General features: G+C 39.9%; 1 protein-coding gene across 15 annotated transcripts in view; it reads left to right on the forward strand.

Annotated features, from left to right (window-relative positions):
- The window catches only part of OSBPL6 (oxysterol binding protein like 6), a 210,711-nt gene that overhangs the window by 155,265 nt on the left and 32,716 nt on the right, over positions 1 to 22,730 (forward strand). For 6 of the 15 annotated variants that reach the window (XM_040475495.1, XM_040475494.1, XM_040475491.1 and 3 more), the window contains 6 exons: positions 5,385 to 5,488; positions 6,065 to 6,157; positions 11,065 to 11,139; positions 16,403 to 16,568; positions 20,080 to 20,213; positions 21,063 to 21,086. In XM_040475495.1, the coding sequence (XP_040331429.1) occupies positions 5,385 to 5,488; positions 6,065 to 6,157; positions 11,065 to 11,139; positions 16,403 to 16,568; positions 20,080 to 20,213; positions 21,063 to 21,086 (596 nt within the window). The remainder of the gene's footprint in view (positions 1 to 5,384; positions 5,489 to 6,064; positions 6,158 to 11,064; positions 11,140 to 16,402; positions 16,569 to 20,079; positions 20,214 to 21,062; positions 21,087 to 22,730) is intronic. The other 9 variants (XM_040475496.1, XM_040475502.1, XM_040475505.1 and 6 more) reach the window with 6 other exon arrangements.

Consider the following 22,730-nt stretch of genomic DNA (forward strand, 5'->3'; position numbering starts at 1 on the left):
GTTTTCCTTTTTCTCCAACTGCTCCTCCTCTGTTTCCCTGGATTCTTGTCTGGTCAGCGTCAGTTGTGGGGATCGATCAAGGTTCAGTCTTCTGCCTTCGGCATCTGTAATAGTAACTCTGGTTGACTGGGAGCTCGTTAATGGGCCAGACACTGAACTGGGCGCTTTACATACGTGGCTCATGTGAATCTTCACAGTAGTACCAGGCAGGAGTTAGGAACCATGTGTTTATAGATAGGGAAACCGATGCTTCGAGAGGTCAAATACCTAGCCCGTGTTACACAGCAAATACTTGGGGAGAGCTGGAGGGCTAGGGCAGGCCAACTGGATTCTAACGACTACGCTCTGCACTTCGGAGGTGACAGGCATGCGCATAGTGTCAGCTGGAATCTCTATTTTGATGAGATAGTGGTGATGGTGATGGGAGTCGTGGCGGTGATGGTGATGATGAGGGGGGTCGGTGGCAGTGATAATAGCAGCAGCTAACAGGTATCAGGCTCTTCCTGTGTGACAGGCACTGTCCTAGCTGTTTTGTATGCATCAACTCATTTGATCCTCTCAGAGCCGTTTTACAGATGAGAAAACCTAGATTCAGGGGAATCAACTCACTCCGACCAAGTTCACACAGCTAGCGACGGTGGAATTGGGGTTCAAGCGTGGGTGGTCTGACTCCAGAGCACATGCACCATAACCCTCTCAAAAAGACTGAAAACTGCATAAATCTCAGCTCCTCATCCAGCCTATGTTTTGTTCCTGCCGCCTCTCCTCGCCATTGGCTCCGTCTGTGTGTACTCTCTGTCACGCCCCTCCTCGGCCTGTCTGAAACCAGCCTCTGTCTTCTCCCGGCAACAGCCCCAGCTGCTGGGCTCCCCTGTTTTTGTCAGTGCTGCTGTCATAACCACCTCTGAGACCCGAGAGGTTTTTTGACCCTCCCACTCTGTTCATCTAGCCCAAACTCAGTTCTGTTATTTCTTTGAAAACACCCACCCTTCCCCTTGCCCTCATCTGCCCTTCCTCTCAAATTGCTTCCCTCCTCAGACCCACCTTTCACCTAGTCTCTGGCCGGTCAGCAGCCTTCTGGCTGGCGTTGTCGTCCTCAGTCTCCAGCTCTGCTGTTCACCTCTCATAGGCTTTTGGGAAATTGCCATTATTGAACGTGTTAGCAACTCTGGACTGGCATTTCCATGTTTTTTAATGTTTATTATTTATTTTTGAGAGTGAGAGAGAGAGAGAGAAACAGAGTGAAAGCGTGGGAGGGGCAGAGAGAGAGGGAGACAGAATCCAAAGCAGGCTCCAGACTCTGAGCAGTCAGGACAGAGCCCGACAAGGGGCTTGAACCCACAAACCGTGAGATCATGACCTGAGCCGAAGTCAGACGCTTAACCTACTGAGCCGCCCAGGCCCCAGGCCGGCATTGAGCAAGCCATTGCACTCAGCCATGAGACGCAGATATTACTAATCCCCACTTTGCAGAAGAGGAAAGTGAAATGCGTGCAAGTTAAGGAATTTGCTCAAGATCACACAGCTGCCCTGGTGAAGATGTTTGACTAACCCTGAAGCCAGTTCTTTGCCCATGACATACTTCTCCCTTCAAGACTGGCATATCTTTAAATAGCTTTTATGCAAAAAAAATCCCTTCAGGTGTTTCTCCATGGGCTCTGCAGCCCAAACTACTTAGCCTGGCATTTAACATCTACCCTTCAGGAGTGCCTGGGTGACTCAGACGGTTGAACATCTGACTCTTGATCTCAGCTCAGGTCTTGATCTCAAGGTCTTGAGTTCAAGCCCCATCTTGGGCTCTGCACTGGGCATGAAGCCTACTTAAAATAATAATAATAATAATAATAATAATAATAATAATATCCATCTTTCAGCTTTCAGTCCCTACCTACCTTTTCGACTTTGCTTTCCTTTGGCCCAACTGAATGTATTTGCTATTTCCTGAACACACTTGCATGTTCCCTCCTCCGTGCTTTGGTGCGCATTGTTCTTTCCCACCTGCAGGGCCCTTTCTGCCCTTCTCCACCTTTCTCTTTTGCTGAATCCTTTCCATCAATCCTCCAGACCCAGAAAAGCTTCCAGTCTCTCTTTTAAGTGTGCTCTGATGATATCAAACCATGATAACTCTATTTTCTAAATTCCCACAACACTTTTATTTTTAGTCTCTCCTAATCATTTCATAGAGTCCCCAGTATTGAGGTTTATATTTCAAAAATTCATCATGTAACACCTTGAACCCATAATATATCTGATTTATAGTGCTAATACTCAAAGTGGTGAACCATTCATAGATCTGAACTTACTTACATCAGTCCAGATCTCAATTACGTAAGGGAATTGTTTGGCTCTTGGAAAGTATTTTTCCCCCATGGAAACGAAATGTTAAATTAGTATTCTATATGCCAGTGTTGAAGATGGATACTTAATAGTTTAACATACAAATTGTTTGCAATTTTTTTTTTTTTTTTACCAGAATGTAAATTCCATGAATCTTACTTGATTGCTATATTCCCTATACTTAGAACTGTACTGGGTACCCAGTGTCTTCCATCAGTGGTATCTAAATGAAATAATAGGTTGATAACTTTGGACATACCGTAATTTATTTAACCATTCCACAGTTGGACGACTTGTTTCTTTTTGGAGCAAGGTAGAACATGATGGGAAAATAAGTACATTGCTAGATATTTAAGTTTTTAACTGTTCACTATTATGAACTATCTCAGCAGTTATTTTCTCAGCATACTTTTCCTTTTCCCCATTGCTAAAATTAGATTTAATCTTAGTTAAAGAAATTTTAGAGATTTCTTTTTTTAAAGATACCTCTGTTGCCTTTGGCAAATCTTTATAATCCTTATGTACATCCAGACTTAGGCAAGCAGTGAAATCCTGCCAAGGAGTTCATCTCTCCCATATTTCGAGCGATAGAAGTGGTGAGGACGGGTGCAGCTTGCTCCAAGTTAAGGCCATGCGGCATGATTAAACACAGTGTGATCAGTACTTTTCTGGGCTTCATAGCGTTTTCCCATCTACCACCTCAGTGGCTACTCTAAAGCAGGAAGGGAAGAGGCGGGTATATTACTGCCACCACTTGGCAGGTGAAGAGACTGCAACCCGGAGATGTAAAGTCAGTCCGTGTCACCTGAAGCTTAGTTTTAGGTTTCTTGCCTTGAATCACTTTCATTCACAAAGATCTCTTTCCATTCTTCTGGAAAAAGAGTGGATATTATTTTGATGGTTTGAAGCCCCGTTTCCAGATTCCTATGCTACCTCCATACACCGTTTGTGTATAATAATCACACTTAGTAAGAAGCATGGATGTCATATTCACTAGATGGAAGGCTCAATGCATGGATAATGTGAAAAAATGTCCCTGCTAGCATGGTGCTTATGATACAGTTTTGTTCTTTAAAATGCAAATTAGGGGTGCCTGGGTGGTTCAGTCAGTGAAGCGTCTGACTCTTGATTTCGATTCAGATCACGATCTCACAATTCGTGGGCTTGAGCCCCGTGTCAGGCTCTGCACTGATGGTGCAGAGCCTGCTTGGGATTCTCTTTCTCCCTTTCTCTGCCCCTCCCTTGCTTGTGCTGTCTCTCTCCCAAAATAAATAAATGAACATTAAAAAACATATAAATAAAATGCAAATTAAAATGTAGGCCCTTTCTAGCCCATCTCCCTTCTCCTCTTCCCTCTAACCCTCCTTCCTTATTTGCACTACTTTCTTCCCTCTTTCTTTTCCTTTCATGCTCTGTATTTCCTACCCTCCTGAACCAGTGGACCCTTGTTTTCTTCATAGGGAAGAGGATGGGAGCACAAGGGCACGGCCTCCCCTGAAGGTGGTGGCAGGTGCTGTCTTCTTCAGTACTGTCCTCCACACACCTTCTCTCTGAAGGAGTTTAAAGGCACTGATGGCCAACGGTTCTCTGAAGAACAACCATTGCCCTTGAGCAGCCCACCTGGGCTCCATGCTCAGGCAGATGCTGTGAAGAAGAGGGTGTGGCCTGGCCCTATAACTGCTGCTACCCTGCTCTCCATAGAGTGTGCAGTGATTGGGAGTCCTAGAAAGACCCTTGTAGTAGTAGCTCCTCTGGTTTTTTGTTTTTAACGTTTATTTATTTTTGAGACAGAGAGAGACAGAGAATGAACAGGGGAGGGTCAGAGAGAGGGAGACACAGAATCTGAAACAGGCTCCGGGCTCTGACCTGTCAGCACAGAGCCCAACGCGGGGCTCAAACTCACGGACCGCGAGATCACGACCTGAGCCCAAGTCGGCCGCTTAACCGACTGAGCCACCCAGGTGCCCCTAGCTCCTCTGTTTTTATATCCAACAAAAGAGTCAAAAATCCCCCAAACACAACTCCCTATGTTATTTGGCCCAGCTCATCTTGAGCCATATTTAACAGCAATATTTTGCTGCCTGTACTATATCTGTAAAAATGCAGATCCTTGAGACTTAATGAGAAACAAAGAAAATATAAATGAAATTTCCCACCAAAATTTGACTGACTACATACTCTAACCACTTTATAATATAACAGATTTATAGATGTGTCCTGTTGCGGTCTCTTTATAAACAGTATACGTCCAAAAGTAATCACATAACTACCAGCATGTTCTAAATATTGATAATTGTGTAAGTAATACTAATAACTCAATACTCTTGTACCAAAATTCAATTTTTAAGAGTGATGTTTTATTATGCAAATCTTTAAAATTCTCTCTTGTTCAAATATAGCCAAAAATTAAAAATAAAATTAAAAGCCATTTCTTCATTGAACATTCAATAAGCTTCATGCCCAGGTGATTCTCATGCTGCTGGGCCAGGGAACACACTTCGAGAATCTTTGGTTGTGTTTAGTATAACATCCCTCAGAGGTTTTAAAGAAATCATTCATTGCAACATTGTTAGTGATCTAAACCACAGAAAAATATGTCTATCTGACTTTGTATTCCATCTTATTTTCCTGAACTTGACTTTGACTCCATCTAAATTCCAGGTAGCCACCTTGTAAACTATGTTAGGAGTAAGTAGACAGGTTCCTAAGACTAAAACCATACATACAACTAACTGCTGAAGTTCCCTTGAACGTGCTTCCTATGTAACAAGGGCCACCTGAACAGGAAAGTGAACACACACAATTTCACTGAGATTGTCGTGGCTAGCTGTTAACTCGTAAGTAGGCATTGACTTCATTTAATCCTCAATGCTTTTAAGGTGCTAATCTGGAGAAGGGTCTGTTTTGTTTCATTTGCCAGTATCATCATTATATGAACATGATTCTGCCTAATCATACTTCCCATATTTTGGATTGACTGTCTTTTATTGCCATCCCTGCCCCTCCCTGCCCAGTTCTAACATATTTTTATTTCTGATTTTTCTTAGACCTTGCACACTGCCAGTCAAACCTTGTGGAACTTAGCAAACTCCTGCAAAATTTGGAGATACTTCAGAGAACCCAGTCAGCACCTAACTTTACTGACATGCAGGTAAACATTACCAAAAGGACTTTAAGTCATTAACACAGAATTTTTACTGGATTGTTCTACGAATATATAAGGTAACATTTAAAAGGAAATGACTAATACAGTACAAATTAATCTATATTCTGGAGTTATCCTAATATTTTTGAATTCATGTTGTCATTGTGTTAAGATATCTATTTTGACATCTTAATGTATATTTTATATCTAAGTACAAACTCATAGAAGAAATAAATATGTGAATTATTCTTCCATGTTTGTGTCACATTAGAAATGATAGCTTTGAAGATACAACTTAGTCTCAGAATTACTGCCATTTTTTTTATGTAGGAAAAAAAATGCTAAAGATCTGTAATCCCATTTTCCTTTTGTATAGCAGACAGATATATTTTATGATCAAGTTCTTATCTCTGCTTTTTATGCCCACTGTGCGTCAGATATGACTTTCTCTCCTGGCTGGTTTGCTTTAGGGTGGCTAACAAGGATTCTTTACTAACATGCTATGCTCTGTTTGTCTATATCTGTATCATCTGTGTGAACTTAATAATACTTTGTTGCTTTTTAACTATTTGTGTAATGTAGGCTAACTGTGTAGATATTTCAAAGAAAGACAAGCGGGTCACAAGACGATGGAGAACAAAAAGTGTCAGCAAAGATACAAAAATACAACTGCAGGTACAGACTTTTCCTTCATTCATATTTTTATATGATTTTAAGATGTTAGTCTTTATATATCAATTCATGGAAGTTAAGAAGTTTAAAGCAGCTGAAATGCTTTAAAGCCAGGGCTTTACAGACTGAGTTATATTATCTAAAATAGCGAGAAATCTATTCATCTTACTCTGGAATAAGTAAAAATAATTTAAAGGAAAGGTTAAAATGATTTAATAGGACTACAAAATGCCATTTTCCTTCTCACTTATGGCCTTTGAATCATTAAAATGTAATTTAACAAAAAATTACCTTAAAAATCTAGGCTAAAAATCCAGTGTGTTGTAATGAGCACTCATTTATATACACTTGATCTTAAAAGAGCCTTTTATGTATTAGCTTTATCCAAAATTTTATGTATCAATAAAAAAGGATGAGGTCTGCAAAAGATTGGAAGTCAGCAAACTCAGGCTCTAGTGTAATCACTGTGATTTCCTGGCAGTATAATCTCGTGCATTTCTATTAAATTTTCTAGGTTTCCATTTGCTCCCGGGTAAAGTGATGGAGTTAACTTAATTATCTCTGAATTCCTTTTCAACTCTAAAATTCTATGATTTGTCAAACAGAGGTATTATTTGACGATCAATAATCACTTTTAAAATCTGTATCATGAAAGTCTTAATGACTCATGATAAATTTACTTGAAATTTATTGTAAGTAAGTTATTTATTTGAATGAGTAGTTTAAAATTTTTCAAGTAAGAACATCTTATGTTATTGCATCGAAGTGATATGAAATATGGTAAATGCCTAAAACCTCTTGTGTCATAATCATATTATTTTCAGATCTTTAAACTAGAATGTTTACTATTCTGATCCTAGCTATATATTATCTAAAAAACTCTTGCCCCAACAATCAAAATCAGACTTAGGATTTTGCTTTTCTTTTTATTACACCATAAATCAATTTTTGGTGTATTCTAAATATTCTAATAAAAGGTAAAAGGAACTGCTTTCCAGAAATCTTCAGTGTCTTCTGAGTGAATAATAATTCTTTAATTCTGACCATATTGATATTCTTTGTGTTGTGTGTAAGTAACAAACTCTTTGGTGCTTTGCTTGCTAATAGGATATATTTGAAAATAAATTTTCACAAGCACTAAAGATTCATGGTTTTTTTAGTTAGACTGTCCACATTCTATGAACACAATTTATCGTGTTCCTTTATTCAGTATGTTTTTGTGTGTTTTCTATTCAGAACGTTAATACTGTAGAAGACATATGTGCCAGATGACTTCACCAAAAATTTACCTCAAATTGCTTTTGGTAGTTTCATTTGCTTTGAGCACATGATTGTCTAGTTTTGTGGGGCTTTTTAAAACATGTTATCAATGGTTCTCATAGCCAAGAAAGAAAGAACCATTATAAAAATAATTGAAGAAGGCCGCATCATATGAACGTATACATTTGTAGACAGATATTGTTTTGATCTCGTTTTTATGAGGTATGCCATTGAACACATTGCTGTTCACAGCCGTTGCCTTGAAGAGGCTGGCTGGTCCTCAGAGAGTCTGAGCCGGATGCCCGTGGCTGCCCTGCCGTGGCCGTGAGGCTCATCGTGGTCCCTATTATCTCTCGGTTTTTCCTGGAGGAAACAGAATGCAACTCTGAATAGCCCTTCTAGTCACAGGCTGTGCTTTTCTGTATGAGGAGAGTTTATGAAGATGTTTTTGAGTCATCGGAAGAAATTGGTCAAAAAGCAGGAAAATATTCTTCATTCGTGTTTCTGCCGCATATTGGGGTAGTTTGCTTTTAAATGTTTATTTATGCTTTGTTTTTGTTTTGCCAAAGAGTAACAAAATGGCCCTTGTGATTCCAGTTCAATTATTTTTGAGGGAAACTGAAACCACTTCATCCCCACACTCAAAGAAAACGTTAAACTTTCAAAAGTAGAAGATTCAGTTCTGACTCCAAGTGGAAATCACTAGGCCTGGAGGTGGCAGTGAGCTATTTATTACTCCCAGAGAAACCCTGCGCTCAGTTAGATTGGTAAAACAAAAGGTATTATAGAGTGAATGCTGCAGAATTTGGGACTGTCCCTGCACCTATGCTGCTTACCCAAACCAGCAGGCCTTCTAGCAGCCCTTAGGATGCTCATTATTTTTTTTAAATTATTTTTCACATTTATTTATTTTTGAGAGGCAGAGCATGAGCAGGGGATGGGGAGAGAGAGAGAGAGAGAGAGAGAGAGAGAGATACAGAATCCGAAGCAGGCTCCAGGCTTTGAGCTGTTTGTTAGCACAGAGCCTGACGCGGGGCTCAAACCCACGAACTGCGTGACCGTGACCTGAGCCAAAGTCGGATGCTCAACCAACTGAGCCACCCAGGCACCCCTGGGTGCTCATTCTTTATTAACAGGAAGTTACTTGGAAGTTTCTCCAACATACACACTTGGCTAGGAAACCATAAAATTAGCCGGGGATGCCTATGACCAATGTAAATGTCTTTACTCGTCATTGTTTTACTTACAGAAAGACATAGCATTTATCTTTATTTAGTGGATGAAACATACCTACCACCTTCTCCCACCCTAGTACACAGGTTGTTCCCTCCTTGATCACAGGAGCCGAGGGCAAGTGTTTATTTTGAGCCCACTGTCATCTCCCTTCTTGAACCACTTTCTCTGTGTCGTGGTGGCAGCCAATGTGAGAGGCTTTGTAGGGAGTGGCGCGTTTTTCAACCCCTCTGTTGTTTGTAACTTGTGGTGCACCAGCCCTTTGTGGAGGAACCTCAACGGCCTGGTGGTGGTAATGGTGCTTGTTGTCACTGCTGCTGTTACTGGTACTGTCGCACTGACCTTTGTATTCAGCATTCTGCAGTAGTTGTTGTTTTGAAATGATTATAAGACAGGTCATTTAGAAAACTGACCTCGGGAAAGTAGCAGTGAAGAACGTGTTACACTGTATGTTCGGGATCTTATTCTTCACATAGGTTAGGTTGTGCTATTGATTTGAATATGAAGGTTAAATGTTGGATCTGTATGACCGTATTTCTACTAGAAGCTGTTGAGAAGCTAGCCTCAGAAATCCTTCATGTGATTCATCGAAGGCATTTTTTCTGGAAGGCTCTGTGGAGATTACCTTTTAGAAAAAGGACTTTCTCCCAAACTTCAGGTTTCGGGTTCTAATAAAAATCTCATTATAACCATCACACCGTAACAGTTTGGCTGTTTTCAATGAGGTAGAGGAGGGCGAGAAGGGACTGGTTTGTGAAGGGTTGCCACAGACCCGAGAGCTGCTGGGCTTCCTGCATGACTAATCGCACAAATTAATACCAGATCCCTAGTTGTTGGAGAGAATGAGGACTAGCAGGAAGCATGGAGAGTAGCAGATAAAGGATCTGTTGTCATTCATATGTAGCTGTCCTAGACCTCACAGGTGCTCAAATTATACTGAAGGGTAAAAATGAGTTCTTCCTCTTTTTACTTACTACATGAAAGATGAAGCGGTTCTGTATAGAAAACTTTTTGTGGAAAGCACATTATACAGGCATATGTGTATCCAATAAATATATACGTAATGCATGCAGATTTATGAACGTAGAAGAGCAATGGGAATGTCACGTGGAAACTTCGAAGAGGATTAGAGAGATAAAAATTTAAAATATTTTTCTGTTGTTCCAAAAAGGCTTAAGCAGTCATACTGCTTTTCCTTAATCTGCACTGTTAGGTGGTATTAAGTCCCTCTCGGGTCACTGGAATTGAAATTACTGCTCACAATCACGAAGAGTGAGGGTCTGTCAGATGGATGCAGACTTGAGTGGTTAGAAGGAAATATCATTCTCCCATAATCCTGGCCACCAAAAAGAGAGAAGAAAGCTCCGGTATTCTTCTACTAGTTTATGCATAGATGCACATCACTAAATGAAACCCATGCTTTCAGGTTTCCATAGTTGATTTTTGTAAGCACTGTGCCAACACACTGAGGACGTTGAGTGTTGTGTTGTTTGTTTGTTTGTTTTTTCTCTATGCTGTGGGGACTGGCTTCCTCCTTGAAAAATTCTCCAACCTGAAAATCCCAACACCATTCCTAATGTTGAATCCCAGTGAGCTTTCTAGTAGGGGAATAAATGGGAAGCTGAAGATTCCTGGTACCCTTGCTTGTGTACTTTTCCTCCCAGTAAGGAACAAAAAAAAATTCTGCCTGGCTGACGGGAGACTCCCATTACAACTTGTTGGTTTTGGCCTTTGCACATTATTTATTTAATCATTTTTCCTGAACTTAGGTTCATCTTTGCTTCCATTGATTGGAAATGCTGTTGGTTTCATACAACGTGACATTGCATGGGTAAAACAATATGCGCATTTATTTTACCATAAAATCACAAGCTGTTCATCACTTCATAATTTCCCATATCCCTTTGGGGTGGGGTTATATTCAGCAACTAGACTTAAACGTTTAGGGGTTCTGCAATGAAAACAACGAACTTTGGGGAGCCTGGGTGGCTCAGTCGGTTGAGCGTCCAACTTCGGCTTAGGTCATGATCTCGCGGTTTGTGAGCTCGAGCCCCACGTCGGGCTCTAGCCTGGAGCCTGGAGCCTGCTTCAGATTCTGTCTCCTTCTCTCTCTCTGCCCCTCCTCCACTTGCGCTCTGTCTCTCTCTGTCTCTCAAAAATGAATAAATTAAAAAAAAAAACAAAAAACTTTTCTCACAGCATTATGAATGCCCCTTTGAGCACTTGTCAGGGCTACGATTTAGGACAAGTCAACTCCACTTAAAAACTCTCCCTTTCCCTTGTCCGATTATCTCTCACCCTCCTGTATCCTGTCCTCTCCTCCCCCGCCACCGTGTCTTCCCCTCCCCGCTCCCCGTGTCCTCCTCCCGCCTCCCCGCGTGGCCTCTCCTCCCTCCTCTTCTCTCATTCACTGTCAGGAAGGGCCATCTGCGAAGGGCCAGTTCAGCACCACTCGGCGCCGGCAGAGGCTAGCGGCAGCAGTGGCTACAACAGTGAGTGGATTTCAATCTCAAGTGGACATTTAATAAGAATGAGAAACTGTCCAAGCGTCACCTTCCCTGTCCCAGTGGTGCCCCTTCTGTGTAGCCGCATCAACTGTAACCCACTCCCGTGCTGGCCTAGCTTTTGCATGCTCTCTGGCTGTCTCTGCATGGCAGGTGTCGCACATGGGTATTCGTGTTTGCTATGGAAAACTACTCCCTGATCCAGTTCTTCAACTGTCCGTGTAAGAAACCATGTAAATTCGAGGTTGCAAAACTGAGTAACCTGTTACTGATACAGAATTTCCTAAAATGATATTGTTATCTACCTATCTACTTATTTATATTTTTTATTTTTTTATTTTTTGGTCATACTGATATCAGAACCCCTGCTAACTGATTTCTGTTTTTCTAAGAAAAGTCATGTTACTACAGACATAAATTGTGCTTTTTTTTGTAGCATTGTGACTATTTGAAAAGGATGTGAGAATAAAGAAAAGAGAGGGTAAGAAAAGGTGAATTTTGATGTCATTTCTAAATGGCTACCCAAATTACACCTAGCGAGGGAAAATTGTTTTCTGGAAAGATTATTGAGCTGAAAATCAGAAAATACAGTGTGGAAAGGAGAAAACTACAAAGTTAAATAGTGCTTAATGTACATATATAGAGACAGGTTGGTTTGTTTTGGTTTTAAGAGAAAATACGATGGGTATTAGGAGGATAGAGTAAGTATTGAAACAGATAAGGCAAATAACCAAAATTTTAAATTGAGTAGAAGCTGTTTAGAATAGTGAATGGTGCATTCTGAATAGAAAATAGACTATGTAAATACAAGAACCCTTTGCTGGATAAAAGCATATCATAATATTTGCTTACTCCTGACATCCTGTCAACTTTTTAAAATACAGAATACTGAGTTCATAGCAATCATGGATGTTAAGTTTTTCTGGCTATTAGGTAATATTTTCTGAATTAACAATAGTCTTGCCCTTGCTGATGGTGGAATATACTTGAAGGCTAGAATTGCTGAAAAACATGAAAAGGTTTTGGTTGCATTGTAAGAGACTGGATACTCATGCAAGGATTGTTGGTTTTCTATTTTTGATTAATAACTGACTCCTGCCTTATATCTGGGTGCTTAGCTGGATCTTTTGAGAGATAGAATTGCTTTTGATTATGCAATGAACCAGTGGCTTGGAGTTTATCAGGGAATTGATTCTTAAACTCAGTTTTGTGAACATTTAAACAAATCAGTGAAACTGATATATGATATATGAGTATCTTATGCATGTATGCATAATATGTGACACCATAACAGATTATTACAATAGAAAAATGTAAAATTAGGTAAGTAGTTCTTAATCTATCATTTATAAAATTCAGAAATCCAGATGACTATCAGAGAGAGAAGAGTACCTCAGTATGGAAAGGAAAGGTCAGTCCTCTTGTGAAAATACCTGTGGTTCCTTAAATAATGTCCTTCAAGAATGCATGCAGGGAAGTGATTGTGTTTCTACTGTGTTCATCTTTCTAACTGCAGATATATATATATATATATATATATATATATATATATATATATATGTATAGTGAGTATAAGAAAACTGGGATTAGAACCTATTTAAATAGAATGGGAAACAGAAAAGAAAAAGCTTTTAAAAGCAGAGAGTATTAACGCCCACCTCTCAGGGTAGCAGTGACCACAGAAGTTAAGAATAACTTCCAATAATTCCAAGCATCAAATGACAAAAGCTGGCTACATTTAGTAATTATTCAGAAATAAAGGGAGGAAATAGTTACTCTAAACCTTGTAGGATTTATAGCTTTGACTCCATAGCAAAGTATAACACCATCTAGCGGGACTTTCAGCTTGCTCCCTTGGCCCCCTCATTTATATCTCAAGTGATCTGATGCTGGTGACTCTTAGTCAATGTTCCTCTGAATTTCCTGTCTTCCCTCTTCCCAGCACTAACTCATCCTATACATTTTGAGCGTGTCCTATTTTACCTAGAATTCTTCCAAATGATTCCTAGCTACTTACTCTCCCTCAGAGAGAAGGAGACCCATTCAAGTGTGTGGGGCCGCTGAGATTGCTCCCAAAGAAAAGTATACCCAAAGGAGACGTTTCAGAGATGTATTCTTGTCGGTTCCTAACACTGGAATTTGAAATGGTTCACTTATCACATCAGCCAGACCCAACAGAACAGGAGTTTGGGAAAAGAGACACACCGGCCCCTCCCCTCAGAAGAACACCGAGGGCCCCCAATGCGATCAGTTCTCCACCCGAGGCTCCCTGTACGCATGAGGCAGAGGAAGGACAGCAGGACACTTTCCACATTTGCTCCATCAGTTGTATATGCTTAGGATCTTAGACCTGCTTTTGTGTCTTCCTTTCCTCAGTTATGTTTACCATTGCTGTCATTCCACTATCGGTCATTTCTCTTTTAACTTCTTTACAGACAGGTGTTCAAAGTACCTCCTAACACCCCCATTCCAAACTGCAGTTAGCTGGTACCAGAATGTTCCAGGATCAGGCTTCTTCCCTGGCACAGGATCTCAGGGAAGGCTTGGACTTCTTTCCTGAGCAGGGTGTAAAGTCTGCAGCCAGCACTGAGGATTCTGGGGCACAAACCATGAGACCTGTCGACAGCTCCCATCCCAGCCATCACTGACAGAAGACCTAGCTACCACTTCAGTTTCTGAATCCCATAATACTCAAATTGATGAACACAAAACTGAAGGGGCTGAAGAGGCATTCAGTTAATACATCTCCATTTGTATTCTCAATTTCACGTCATGAATGCTTCAGTTAAAATGTCCGTTCCGTATACTTCTTTTAACAAAAAGAGTACCAATAGAAACATTTTCAGCCAGAAGTATATAAAAATTAGGTTCAGTTTCCCAGGGAACTGTCTGATTGCAGTTGGAATGGAGCATTCTGAGTGCTTTTCCCTGGGGGCTATATACAAGATCATTTTTACTGTTTGCTTTTTAGGTTTTTCTGTTTGTTTCATTTTGACTGCTTAAATTACCAATTTAAACTTCCATTATGTTCAAGAAAATAAATGTGTAATGTGTTTTTCTTCTCAGCATATTATTCCAACTTTTAATAGGCCATTATCTCAGGGACAAGTCTGAGCCCTCACTGGAATGTCTGGGCCTTTATTGCATTGTGGCCTCCACTGGCCTCCCTGCCTCCCCTCCTACTTCATGCCAGTCCTTGGAGTGTTGAGGGCACCTGGATGCAAACAGAACCCTTTTCTGTGATCCTCAATGTGTTTCATTCTCCATCACCAAACACCACCATTTCTTTTTCTTAAGTGCTCTTCTAGATCTTTGTGTCCGGAAACCATCTCCTTAAATCTGAACACTCCCCAGTCTACCCATTTGCTCAAGTCACAGTTTCTCCCCATGACTTCCTGATCTCCACCAGCCTTCCCATGGATTCTCTGTGTCCCTCCCAGAGGGCTATGGGCTTACTGCTCTTTCTGGATTTAGCATCCTCACAGTTAAGGTCAGAAATGCCCTTCATCTATCTTCGAATATTCTTCTACATCCTTTAGAGACATCCCCAAAAGACCTCAGTCATTATCACAGAGTTACCTGCACAGGTTTCTAGCACATTATGGAACCCAAGGATTCCATTTTCTCAAATGGCTTCTCTGCCACTTTTATGTCTCTTCTCTGGAATAACCAGGAATTCTGATCTTGCCGAGATAAACCAGTTGTAGATGTGTCCCAACCCAGTGTAGCCAAGGTCCCCATGAAGGACAAAGTAGAGCTACTTGGTAATTCCAGGTACCAGATGCTTTGGATATCATATATGAACGTGCTTAGCTTAGCTGAGTTTAGGGAGAAAGCTTCATGCCCACTTCCTTCCCCAGTAAGTTTTGGATATCCTTGGAGATAATAACTCCTTGCCACTGCCATGGCAAAGCTGCATGCAAAGGACCCCCTCCAGTCCCAGCTGCCCTCACTCAGGGCCACAGACTGCCGTTCAGCCTAGGTTTTTTGGTTTGCTCCTTGTCTTCCATCTATCCTCTGTATCCTCAGTACACATGCGCATGCTCCTTTTCCCGTCCTCTCCTCCTTTTTTTCTGTCTCACGCTCTCCATCTCTCCCTCCCTCCCTACCCCTCCCCCACTGTCTCTCATTTTCTGTCAAGAACTTTAAAGCTAAATCAAAATGTGAAAAAAAGGAAGTGGCTCTGATATACATATACATCAGACAAGCATATTTCCTGTTAGCTAGAAGGTGTGAACTACCCCTTAATTTATATAAAATTCAGCTCTTGGAGGAGTCTAAAGAATGATTCTTGAAGACATCTGAATGAACATCTGTGCAGTAAGAATTAGGGGAGATTACTGGTGATCTGATTTACGGTAGGAATTGGTATTCTCATTTTCTAAGAATGTTTGGCCTATGGCATTTGTAATAGTCAGGTATAACCTTCCAGAAGGAGAGGGAAAGGTGCTTTGCCCCCACACATCAGAAGGCTAGCCCAGATCCAGCATGAGCAATAAAGTACCTCTAGCCATTTGGGAAAATCTATAGTAATATGACTTTTTTTACTTAATGTTTTTCAATATTGGCCAGTTTGTAAGCCACATTCATATGTGTAACAGTGTTGTATGTAACAAAGGGAAACTACAGTAATTTATTTCACTTACAAATATATTTGTAATAAATCAATTTCACTTACAAATATATTTTATATATAATATATATTTCACTTACAAACATATTTTAATAAATCAATTTCAAATTTATTTGTGTCCCTTTAAGCCATTATTGTATTTACTATTAAACTTATTTATGTTTTGTCTGATGGCCACGGAGCAAGTAAATCTTTCTGTCTAGGTGCCTCTTGAATTTTTACCTGTTCCATAAGCTCCTGTTCCGGGCCCAGAAACAAGTGAGCATAAAAAGCCCTGTGACACGAGTACCCAGACTTTGTAAGAGAGTTCAGGCTACTGTTTCCTGCCAGCAATTTTTTAGACACAACTGTATCGATGCCTGTCCTTCCTGTCATTCTGTAACCCTCTCTCCTTGTAACGGGGAGAGGCCGTGAGTCCACGGGCAGTACCACCTCAACCATGGGGAGTGAGGCTCTTTCCCACCGCAGCCACCTGCAAATTAAATAAGTCCTGAGTGTCTCTGCGTGTATCATTGGAGAGGAATCTAGTATTTTGAAGAAGGGAAGAGAGCTTTCCTGTGTAAGAGAATGTGGAACATGTACGGTTGCTCTTTTCTAACTGGTGTCTTGCCCTCTCAGGTCCCTTTCAGTGCTACCATGTCGCCAGTTCGCTTGCATTCCTCCAACCCCAACCTGTGTGCAGATATCGAGTTTCAGACGCCCCCTAGTCACCTCACAGACCCTCTGGAAAGCTCAACGGATTATACAAAGCTTCAAGAAGAATTTTGTCTAATTGCACAGAAAGGTAACAACAAACATAACGTGCCCTTTATAGAAGCTCTCTTCTTTGGTGAGAGATTACCATTTACTCTCTCATCCTTGCCTAGGTGGTCATGGTAGAAAGATTAAATAGTGCATATACTGATTGGAGTTCTATATAAAGAATGCAGTGGGGTATCATGCCTGCCTCTTGGGAGTACACGCATCATAGGTTTACAGTTTTGACTGAACAAATAAAGTGTCATGAGTGGGGAGAAAAAGGAGGAAAGACAGAAAGTTTTTCTAGGTAGGCCACCAGGACACTACTACTCAGCATCTTTTTTTCGGTGTCTTTTAGTTATCATTTCATACCTACTTGTGGGTTATCCTCACTTAGCAAGGAGCTCTGTTGGAATCTTTCTTTTCCTTTATTAAATAACACTCATGGATTGTACCTTACAGTCTGTGGTTCAGGCAGGGCTCGGGTAGGCAGTTCTTTTGTGCCATATGGCATTGCCTGGGCTCAGTGGTATTTGGCTGGAGTCTGGATTGGGCTGAAAAGATCCAAGGTGGCTTCCCCTGTGTTCCTGGCATGTTGGAGGGGTGGTTGCAAGCTTGCACATAACTGTGTCCCTCTTTCTCTCCATGGCGGCTCGGGACTCCAAGGGGATAGAATAGATGGGGATAGAAGCTACCAGTCCTGTTCAAGGCCAACTCTGGGATTGGGACAGTCACTTCCACTGCACTCTACTGCTCAGAGCCTCACAGGCCAGTTCAGATTGGAGGGGAGGGGAAGCTGACCCCACCTTAGAGTCACTTTTTTTAATATTAAATTTTCAATAAGGTGCGTTGCATAGGTTCAGTTATTGCCATCAGCCATAGAGAGCAGGGTGTAATAAATAAGAGTCAGGGCAGTAGCTTGTAGGTGGATTGAGCAGTCCTATCTGTGTTTACCAAGAGCCTGGGTTCCAAATTACCATCCTCACTTTTGCTACAGTATTTAAGTTTCAGTCACTGAAATTCATTTTTTGATCTAAGATAGTGCCTTCCCAGGCGTTGTCTTTTAAAATGCATAATCTCAGGGTGCCTGGGTGGCTCAATCTGTTAAGCATCCGACTCCGGGTTGCAACTCAGGTCAGATCTCACAGTTCATGGGTTCGAGCCCCATGTCAGGCTCTGCACTGATGGTCTAGAGCCTTCTTGGGATTCATTCTCTACCCCCCCCCCCCCCGCTCTCTCTCTCTCTGCCTCTCCTGCCTATGCTCTCTCTCTCTCAAAATAAATAAATAAAACTTAAAAAAAATAAAATGCATAATCTCTTAGAGAAAGATATACATTATGTTGTTTTCAGTCACTAACATCTTACTGTAAATTAATGACATTTATCTACCCTGGGGCTATTGGTAATAGGTGCTAAAATATTTTGAAAATGTGTGCTAAATAGAACATCTCAAGGGCCCAATAATGCCCAAGAGCCTGGTAGCTCAGGAAAAGAAGGGGCATGCACTGAGGGCATCTCTAGGAATGTTGAAGTCCACAAAATTTTATACTGTGAAACTATCAGCAAAGATGTACTATGAGATATTTCTTCAGTTCTATAATCTGGAAACAGTTAAGCTAAATCATCTCTCCGCTTTTTTTCTGTAGATTTCCCAATTGCAATTCTGTAAGGCCAACTCTCTTTCACCTGCTATTTTACTCCTGCTATTTTTTTTTTAAGTTTATTTATTTTGAGAGAGACAGTTGAGTAGGGGAGGGGCAGAGAAAGAGGGAGAGAAAGAGAGAATCCCAAGCAGGCTCCACACTGTAAACGTGGACCCCAAGGCAGGGCTTGAACTCATGAGCCTCAAGATTATGACCTAAGCCAAAACTGAGTTGGATGCTTAACCAACTGAGCCACATAGGTGCCCTATTTGCTAGTACGTTTTTATTACACTTCTGAGCCAGATGCTAATTATGTCAATGTTATTTTCTGTATGTAACAGCATAGGATTATGGCCAGTAAAGCCAGTACCTTTTACTTCTAACAGCAGGGGCAGGAGGTGGTTGTAGGAGCAGGTAGAATGAGATAACAAATGTGTGAATTAAGTGTGTATAGCACAGCCTCTAAAAGGAGATGAATAAATTTGAAGATAGCCCCAGGAAAGTTTTGTGTATTCTGTTGCAGTCCTGAGGTTTTCAGGAAATCCATGTTTCAACAGGATTTTAAAGCCCCTGTTGAAACAACATATTTTTTTCTAACTATGCTAGAAAAAAGGGCTTTTCTATGACTACTGGTTGAACTCTTTAGAAAGAATTATGGATTTTGAAGTGTATGAGAGTCTGCTTATAGAACTGCCAGTGGGGTTAATGTATGCCAGCTATCAAGTTAGTAACTTTAAATTGATGATGACTAGAATATGGCACATAAATCAATAGATTTTGAGTCCCTTGTGATCCCACTGTTTTTCCCTCTTAATTCAGGCCAGTGATTTTGCTAAGAATTTCCACTTCTTTTAAAAACAACCATTCTTAAACAAGGAAATTCCTATTTTAGAAGACTGCATATTATAGAAACTGTTATTCTAAAGATAGGAGTTGGAAATTCAGCCTTCTTGTATTTCGGAATTAACGACAGCCTCAGATTTTACACATGTAGGTTATTAGATGTACAGAAATGGGGGGGGAGGAGTTGTTTTTATTATTACATTTATTTTGGGTGTTTTTTTGGTAGCTGTACTGATATGTTTGACATATAATATTTCATAAGTTTAAGGTATACCTATTGATTTGATACACTTGTATATTACAAAATGATTACCCCTGTAGCATCAGCTAACACCTCCATCATGTCACATAATTACCATTTCTTTTTAGTGGGAAAACATTTAAGATCTACCCTCTTAACTTTGAGGTATGAATACAATATTATCAAATATCACCAAACTTGTATATTTCCAGAACTTATTTGTTTTAAAACTGGAAGTTTTACTCTTTGAAAGCACTTCTCATCAAGGTATTCCTGGCTGAGAGAGTAATTTAAGTATTATTTTCAAGTCCAAATCATTTCCTACCTCGAAGAGAACTAGTCAGGACTTCTAAATCAGCCTGTTTTATTTTGGCAGGATTTATAAAATGTTCTTTTTGAGTACCTGCTTTCGGAAATAATTACTGGATAGTTCTAAATGATTTGCATGAGAATTCATTGTACACAGAACTGTTAATATTCTTATCAGCCAGTGCAGAGTAAAACTTATTCCTTTTTCTTCATAGGAATTATAGAATAATTTTTTAAATATCGATATTTAAGAATTAATATCAATTTATTTTGTATCCTGTTTCTAAGTCTTTTCTGGTAGGAAATGCTAGAATTTCCACCCTGATTAATTACCATTACTGTATTTGTTTTGTGTATCGGTATTTTGAAAGATACCATTGTAAGGCTAACTTGTATTAGACTGTAATGTCATCTTTCCAGACAATGTCTATACATGAGTTAAAGTGCTAAGAAATGTATCATTTTGTATATTCTTTCTGGATGCATTTGATCTTTGTTTCTCACTTTTTTCCCCACCCAGTGCATTCTCTTTTGAAGTCTGCATTTAATAGCATAGCTATAGAGAAGGAGAAGCTTAAGCAAATAGTTTCGGAACAGGATCATAATAAAGGCCACAGCACGCAAGTGGCACGGCTCCGGCAGTCACTGTCTCAGGTAAACGAGGGTGTTTGTTTCACCGTCTTGACACATTCCCCACCCTGTAAGGCAAGGATAAGGGTGGAGGTGGTCCATCATGGATGGCATGTTCAATCAAAAATCCCCTAAGACGTTGCAGTTGCCTGATTAAATTTTTAAATTAAAGCTTAAATTAAACTTTTCTTGCAAAAAAAGTCAAGGTAAGAGCAAAAATCAACCAAACTTGCTTGTAAACATATAATTGCTATTTCAGCTGATTGAATACTTTTTGATGCTTCTCAGTGGCCATTGATAAGGCAGTCCCTGGTTTTAAAAGAAGAATCATGCATTTATACTTGGCTTACTCTTTTTAAAGTATGTTCTAGAATATATTCCATCCAGTGTTCAATAGAACAGAATCTACTAAATCTTCCACACTTACTATTTTTTCTCACTTACACTGCATCTTAATCTGTTGAAAATTACTGATTATTATTACCTTTTGTTTTCTTTTCTGATGTATACTTTTAGGATTTTCTTCCTATCTAACTTATACTCCCTGAAGCTAGACTCATATATTTCAAGACATATTGTGCATTATAAAATATATTATTTAATATATTCATTGTATATTATTCAATATATATTATATTGATTAATACTAATCAAATCCTTATATATATCAAAGTTGATATTTCTGATAAAAATCCTTTAAAACTGTATGTAATGCTTTTTTACACTGAGGAATTCCTCTGAAATAATTTCTTCATTCAGTCTATAACTGCACTTTTAAAACGCCCTTTGAGATCTCAATGTTGTTATGTGATTTTTGTGTGAGAACTCAGTGTTTATATAAAATATTGTTCACTTCCTGGTGCCTTGGATCAGAGTGAAGGAGCAAGCAAATCCTGGGTAAGTGGTTTTCCATGTGGATCAGCTCCCGCTTGAATAGTTTCCCTCCGTCCCTGAAAATAGACTTGAACTGTCTCACCATGTTTTATGTACCTGAACCGTCAGCTAACTTTCAGTGTTAAGTTTCATGCTACTGTGTATTGTTACCTGGGCCACACTTTTGTTACCTGTAAAACACTGTCAGTTGAGGTGCATATTCTGCTTCCCGTGCAAAACTGGGGGACTCAGGAGCATGAGCATTCAAGCATTCAAAGCAGCAACTGTTGTGCCAGTCTGCGAAGGGGTTTCTTCATAAGCATATTTTAATGGTTTGCCTTGGGCTCCTTATGTCATGTATGTGTTGAATCCTCGGTCTGTGTTAATTGATCTTCTGAATCATTATTTTAAAGTATTACGAATCAGAAAGATCAAGCTAATGGTTAGGTAAATGTACAAATGTCATCCTGTAAACATGTAAAATATACTTTTATCCCCCTAAATGTTGCAATGTTTCCTTTAGATGTATTAAACGATAGAGGCTTAGTGGTACAAGCTTATGCTAAGAAAAACAAGAAAACGTATTTTTTCTTTCTTTGCACATTTTTTAAAAATTTGTAATTGTAATTACCTGGTGCTCACCACAAGTGCACTGCTTAATCCCCATCACCTATTTCACACTTCCACCCCCCTGCCCTATTCATCACCCCTCTGGTAACCAACAGTTTGTTCTCTATAGTTAAGAGTCTGTTCCTTAGTTTGTCTCTCTCTCTCTCTTAGTTTCTTCCTTGTTTGTTTTGTTTCTTAAATCCCACATATGAGTGAAATTGTATGGTATTTGTCTTTCTCTGACTGACTTATTTCGTGTAACGTTATACTCTGTAGTTCCATTCATGTTGTTGTAAATGCCAAGATTTCATTCTTGTTATGGCTGAATAATATTCCATTGTGTGTGTGTGTGTGTGTGTGCCACATCTTTTTGTCTATCAGTTGATGGACACTTGCGTTGCTTCCATATCTTGGCTGTTGTAAATAATGCTGCTATAAACACAGGTGTGCATGTATTCCTTTGAGTTAGTGTTCTTGTATTCTTTGGGTAAATACCCAGTATATGACTGCTGGGTCGTAAGGTAGTTCTATGTTTAACTTTTTGAGGAACCTCCATACTCTTTTCCACAGTGGCTGCACCAGTTTGCATTCCCACCAACAGTGTAAGAGGCATCCTGTTTCACCACATTCTCACCAACACCTGTTTGTTGTTCCTTGTGTTTTTATTTTAGCCACTCTGATGGGTGTGATATCTCATTGTAGTTTTTATTTGCATTTCCTTGATAATAAGTGATGATAAAGCATCTTTTCATGTGTCTTTTGTCTGTCTGTATGTCTTCTTTGGAGAAATGTCTATTCATGTCTTCTGCCCATTTTTAATTGGATTGTTTGTTTTTTGGGTGCTGAGTTAGGTGTATCAGTTCTTCATGTGTTTTGGATACTAACCCTTTATCAGATATGTCATTTGCAATTATCTTCTCCCATTCCATAGGTTGCCTTTGCCTTTTAGTTTTGTTGATTGTTTCAAAATGTATTTGTTTCTTGCTTGCTTGCTTTTTTTGTTGGCAAACCAGAGAATGAGAAATAGAGATATGTTTTGGGGCATCAGATGAAGTTAGA

This window comes from Herpailurus yagouaroundi, unplaced genomic scaffold (assembly GCF_014898765.1).
Source record: "Herpailurus yagouaroundi ecotype Mexico unplaced genomic scaffold, PumYag 140, whole genome shotgun sequence".
Lineage (NCBI taxonomy): Eukaryota > Metazoa > Chordata > Mammalia > Carnivora > Felidae > Herpailurus > Herpailurus yagouaroundi.